Source organism: Arachis ipaensis, chromosome B07, assembly GCF_000816755.2.
Source record: "Arachis ipaensis cultivar K30076 chromosome B07, Araip1.1, whole genome shotgun sequence".
In the NCBI taxonomy this organism is placed as follows: domain Eukaryota; kingdom Viridiplantae; phylum Streptophyta; class Magnoliopsida; order Fabales; family Fabaceae; genus Arachis; species Arachis ipaensis.
In genome coordinates, this window is record NC_029791.2 from 29529160 (window position 1) to 29535860 (window position 6701).

Below are 6701 nucleotides of genomic sequence, written 5' to 3' on the forward strand. Positions count from 1 at the left end.
GAAGAAAAATCTAGTACCTTGAATAATGTTTCTTCGTTTATTCTGGTGATTTTTGATGGAGATTTGTATCTTTTTTTCTTGATTTCTTCTACTCTTCGCGAGGAGTTGGAACGTTTCTGCAGAATTGTAGTTTGTTTTGAATGTCCCTTAAATCTTGACGGTTTACGTTTTGATTGAGGAAGAAGAGGAAGAGTGAACGTGTTGTGGAAGGGTGATTAAGGCGCGTGCGTTGGACGCTTGATTCTAAAAGAGTGGTGCGCGTGTATTTTTTTTTTTGAATTTGGAGCAACTTGTATAGCTTGTAAGCCAAAAATGCTTGTATGTGTAGCAGACCTCTATAATTCCTAATATTCACATGACACTCTGATCTCATATTTAATATTATTATTATTATTATTATTATTAAACTTTACACGTGACAAATTTTTTTGAGTGCTTATTCGGTTATTCCTTCCCCCAGCACAATGATGTAACTCAAACTCTAGTTGATTAATGCAAAAAAAGTTTCCACCTCTAAATAATTTATAACCAGAAAATTTTCAAGTGGCATTTTGTCTCTTTGAGGATGAGTCCAAAACATTATCTAGTCAGATTTTAGCAATCTTGTCATTTGGTTTATTTACCTGCAGCACCTAATTCAAATTTTGTACAATCTTCCTTACCTTTACCTGAAGCATTGTCACCAGCAGTTACCACCACAATCATAATTCATAATCATCCTATGCTAAGTTATTCAATTTTGCTTCAAATTTTTCTGGCATGAGATGAAATGGATCCCTCATGCTATAATATTTTCTGCATAATTTTGTTGCTCAATCTTCTAGCAGCTATAGTTCCATACAGATTTGCTGTTTCTTCTTATGCTAGTGATGTTCCAATCAATGTTACCAAACACTTTTTCTTCCCAAATTTCAACTTGAACAACAACCCTAGATTAGTCCATGAAGTGAAGCTTCTAGGCAGTGCCAAATTCTCAGATGAAAATGGTGCAATTCAGATCCCAATTGAGTCCCAAGACACTGACATAAGGCACCAAGCAGGTAGAGGAATCTACAACTTCCCAATTCGCCTTCTAGATCCAAGAACACAAACTCCGGCGTCTTTCGAAACCACCTTCGCTTTTCAGCTCAACAATTCAACATCCGCTGATGAATCCTCCAATGGAGGAAGTGGTTTAACTTTCATAATTGTTCCTGATGAGTTCACAGTTGGAAGATCTGGTCCATGGCTTGCAATGCTCAATGATGTTTGTGAGAATGACTACAAGGCAGTTGCAGTTGAATTTGACACAAGGAAGAACCCTGAATTTCGTGATCCAAATGATAACCATATTGGTATCAATTTAGGTACCATAGTATCTACAAAAACTATAAATGCTTCTGATGCTGGTGTTTCTCTTAAGGATGGTTCTGTTCATAGGGCTTGGATCAAATATGATGGTCAACAAAGGAGGATGGATATTCATCTCGGCCTCGCCGACCAATTTGTTTATCCATCCAAGCCAATCTTCTCAGAGTCCATTAATCTTACTCCTTATCTGAATGAGTACATGTTTGTAGGGTTCTCAGCTTCCACAGGTAACAAACTATCATCTGCATTGCATAAAAAATACTATATGCACACAAAATCAGTCACCATGTATTTGTGTATAAATATGTGTGTTGTTTGATTCATTTTTAATGTGTATTTTATATTTGAATGTGTATTTTATACCAGTAGCTGATTTATTCACTGATTTTTAGTGTACAAGTAGTATGATTGGTATTGGATATTGCCATCTTCTTAAATTTACCACTAATTTGTTATATCTAATACTAGTATTTTTATCTGTGCAACATAGGTAACCATACTCAAATCCATAATATACTCTCTTGGAATTTCACTTCAACTAGCCAAGCTTTCCTCCGATTACCATCATCCGAAACTTGCCAGGGCCAGATCTTGCTTCAGAATAATACTGGAGCTGCAGAAGAAGCTACCACAAAGTCTTCAAAGGACGAACCTTCTAAAAGCTTCTTGATTTTCGTGGCTGTGGTCGTGATTGTTCTCGTTTTTCTGATTGGTTTCTACTTTGTAAGCAAGCACAGAAGAAACGCTGCCAAATCAAAAAGTCCAATGGATGTAGAGATTCACAGGCCAAGGCCTCCAAACAAGCCTCGCCGCTTCACCTTCTCTGAGCTTTCGTCCGCAACTCGGTCTTACAGTGAAATTGAGTTGCTTGGAAATGATTCCAGAGGAGTGTACTACAGAGGGAAGCTTTCTAATGGTACACAGGTTGCTGTGAAGAGATTCTCGGAGCAGTTCCTTGGCACACACGGATCTGATAAGAAGCGTTTGTTAAAGGAAATCAAGACAATCAGCGCAGTTCGCCACCCGAATTTGCTTCCCCTTAGAGGCTGGTGCCAGGACAATCATCAAGTCATGGTGGTTTATGACTTTGTCCCCAATGGCAGCCTAGATAAATGGCTATTTGGGGCCGGCGTTCTTCCGTGGACGCGAAGATTCAAAGTCATAAAGGATGTAGCTGATGGCTTGAGTTTCCTCCACGGCAAGCAACTAGCCCACAAGAACTTGAAATGCAGCAGTGTGTTCCTTGATGTCAGCTTCAGAGCCGTGTTGGGGGACTTTGGATTCGTCCTAATGGGGGCCGAATCAAAACAATTCGAGGCTCAAGTGTGCCACGGCGCAGACGTGTTTGAATTCGGAGTCCTTGTGTTGGAAGTAATAGCAGGAAGGAAAAGGAATGAGAGTGATGAAGGGAAGCCTGAGGAGAAGAATTTGTTGGATTTTGCTTGGAACTTGCATGAGATTGATGAGAAAGTGAAGATTGTAGATAGAAAGATGGGATCATTGATAAACTTGGAGCAAGCAATTAGAGTTCTTGAAATTGGTTTGCTTTGCACTTTGAATGAGAACAAAGGGAGACCCTCAATGGAGCAAGTTGTGGAGTTTCTTGGTAACATGGAGAAGCCTATTCCTGAGCTTCCAAGAACTCGCCCTGTTGCCTTGTTTCCTTATAGTAGTGCCAATACTGGACTTTGCAATGCTTATTCTTGTACCTTTTAGTGAAGCAAGATTGCTGCTGCTGATGAAAGATTATATATGTGTGTACATATATTGCCTTTGTTAGTTGGGACATAACGCAAATATAGTTGTATTCTTTTTGTCTCTACTATTTAGAAGGACAACAAAGATACAAATTTGTGTCTTAAGATTTGCTTTTTGTATTTGTCCAAACATATTTTTCTATCTATCTATCTATCTATCTATCTATATGTATTTGTGTCATTATTCAATTACTAAACACAATTCTTAATATGAGAGACTACATTGATTTATGCATTTCTCAATATATTGATGATCCCACTTAAAATAAACAAATCTCAGCTAATAGTGGATAAATATTAAGTTGATATAGAGTCTTACCCTCCTCCTCCTCCTTTTTTTCTTCTTCTTATTATCTCACAGCATGGAGACCAAAAACTAATCCATTCACAAATTAAAATTTTATTTGAGAATTTATGGCTGATCAATAAATTATTGTTTGTACAGGATAGAATTTGAACCACCCATAGTTACTTTACGAGACTAATGAGCACGTAATACGATTGTTGTTTATGAATTAATCGGATAAAGACCACGTATTGGGCTTGCAAAAACTGATTGAGTAGTTTGAATATGGACATGTGCAGAAGAAGATGGGATGTGTTCGGTTGATCTGCTTCACCTTCATGGCGTTCCAGGACACGACACTTCTCTGCGTCATTTCATCAAACATGTGGCGTGCACACTCAACATAAGTGCACTTAGCATACATGTCAACAAGTGCAGTTTGAACAAATAAGTCATCTTGAAAGCCAAGTCTCACAATATGGCCGTGAATCATAGTCCCATGAATAATGAAACCAAGGTTGGCACAGGCCTTTAGGAGCAAAGAGTAAGTGAAGGTGTTCCCATCCATGGAAGTGTATATGTTTAAGGTTTCAGTAAAGAACTCGTTATTAGTAGAATCTTGAATCATCAAGTTTTATAAGTAAAAGGGCTTTCTGAAGCTGCTAAGTGACGCAGAACGCATTACTATTTGAATAATGTACAATTATCTGATTTTGTTCTTAATTGTTTTCATTAATATTCAGATATCCGAAATTGATTTGTGTGATATAATTGATATTTATTAATTTATTATTTTCTAACACCAAATCGTATTTTTTTAAAATAAGAAACTTAATTGACTATTTTAAAACTTAATTGACTATTTTAAAATATTAGAATATATACAAATCGATTTATCAACCAAATTTTAACTACCAATATGAATATTATTATCTTACATATAAATATTAATTATTAAAATCAGTTTTCAACTTTTCATCAGAAAGTTTACCTCCACTTCCCATGCTCCATCATTGGCATATCCTATTTAAATGTGCTACGGAAACTTTATTACTCTCCCCATACTCCATGAATGGCATACCCCATTTAACTATGCTACACAACCTAAGTACATGTTCTTTCTTAATCATTTCAAGCTCTATAAAAGAGACCTGGACCGGTTTGAATTTTTTTTAGAAAAAAACCATTTCCAAAACGACGCCGGTTGACGTTTTTTTTTTTCCAAAACTCTAGCTTAGCTTAGTCCTTTCTCAACCCATTTACCCACCCCCCAACTCTCTCACTCTCACCCCACCTTCCAAAATGACCACCACCCCCGAGCTCTCTCTCTCTCACCTCAATTCATCGCCACGGCGCCACCGCACGCTCGCCTCCGTATTTGCGGCTCTCGTCGGATCCACCTCACCATATTCTCGTGAGTCGCGTCTGGCCTCTCTCTTTCATGTGTGCTCGGCCGCTCGCGTCTCGCCGTGCCTCCCCTGATGAGTATTCGCGCGCCTTGCTTGTGCTCATTTTCGCCGGCGGAAGAAGCAGCAGGTCCCAGACTGGTCGTCGTCGTTCTCTGTCTCGTCATCCCCATCGTCGGCTTCTTTCGCGCAACCAGAAGCTGGTCCCAACAAATTCCCCGATAGTCCGACCGACCGGTTTGATTAATGGTTAACTATGAATTACAGTTTAGTTTGTTTTGCAACATGTCATGTTACAACTATTGCTTTGCAATTCAGTTTACTTTGTGACCCATACTCCTAAGAGATCCATACTCCGACCTATTTGCTTTGATGCATGTTACAATTAAATCTTTTCTTCTTTTGTATATATCATTAATTTATGAATAAAAAGTTGTGTTTGCTTAAATCAATTCTTTAGATGAATTCTAACCCTCTATTTATAGGAGGAGAGAATCATCACTCTCTCCAACCCTCTAAACTTCTACAATGAAATCAGTTTTTATTGTTTTCTTTATCATACTAATTGCATTTTCATCTCCTCCTACTTCCGATGCTTATCAATTCTTCAAATTTGTCCTACAATGGCCACCATCCTTTCAGCTTGAACATGGATTACTAACAACCCAGAAGAATTTCACAATATACGGTTTATGGCTTGAAAATGGCTCTTATCTTTCGCCAGAATATTGTTCTTTAAACGATTCATTTGACCTAAAGGAAGTAAGTTAATTAATTAGATTTTATTTATTTTTATATATCTTGTTATTTAATAAATTACTTGTTAATTATTATTGTGGTTTATTCTCGCAGATAAGCAATTTGACATCTCAATTAACGAATGATTGGCCAAATCTATTACGTGGCAAAAAATTCAATAGCCAATTTTAGGAACGGTAATGGAATAAGCACGGAACTTGTAGTGTTGGTAACTTTAAACAATTTCAATATTTTAAATTAGCGATTATTATTAAAAATAAGTTGGACATTCTGACCATATTAAAAAATATAAAATTAGGTCCTAATGCAATTACACCTTATAATTATGTTGATATTGTTAATGCAATAAAAGTTAAGATTAGACAAGGTTAGGAGTGGTAACATGTACTCTACCCGCGGATACCCAATCCGACCCCATCCGGTCGGATAGGGTTGCCAACCCAATCCGCAGCGGGTAGGGTTCTCGTGCGGGTCGGGTATGGTGCGGGTTGAGCCTCAACTCTACCCGACCAACCCGCACTCTATATATGCATATGTTATATACTTATATAAAAATATGTTTTAAGTGGATGTTGAATCAAAGACCTCTCATTAAATGCAAAAAATCTTTAGTCATTAAAAAAAGATCATTAATTGATAATTTAATAAACTTTTTTTACATAAAAGTCAGTTCTATTTTAAATTATAATCAAGTTATATAATAATGTTGTTTCTTTTTTTGTAACCCGTGGGTAGGGTCGGGTACCCGCGGGTTAAAAACGGGTAGAGTTAGAGTTGAGATATTCTCAACCTGTGAGTAGGGTTAGGGTTAGCTCTAAATCCTACCCTACCCTACCCATTGCCACCCCTAGACAGGTTAACCCCAAACTAACGTGCATACAACTTCAACCTCAACCTCAGAGTGATGTGTTATTACGTGATGTTCGTTTATGCCTTGATGCTAATGGAGTGAGATATATCTCATGTCCTGTTAATAGAGACATCCATGCTACCTTATGAAAAATATTCTATTAAAATATCCGTGTAATATTTATTTATATCAATTATTATTATTGTTGTTATTATTACTATTATTATTATTATGGTGTGAAGAATAGAGATCAATTATTGATTTCTCAAAAATAAATATGTTTGTACTCAATT

The 6701-nt window shown here is 37.0% G+C and overlaps 1 protein-coding gene across 1 annotated transcript; it reads left to right on the plus strand.

Moving 5' to 3' along the window:
• Positions 482 to 3274, plus strand: LOC107609220 (probable L-type lectin-domain containing receptor kinase S.7). The gene is made up of 2 exons (XM_016311093.2): positions 482 to 1577; positions 1841 to 3274. Exons 1-2 carry the CDS (start codon positions 770 to 772, stop codon positions 3064 to 3066), a joined length of 2034 nt encoding a protein of 677 aa, XP_016166579.1. The 5' UTR covers positions 482 to 769; the 3' UTR covers positions 3067 to 3274.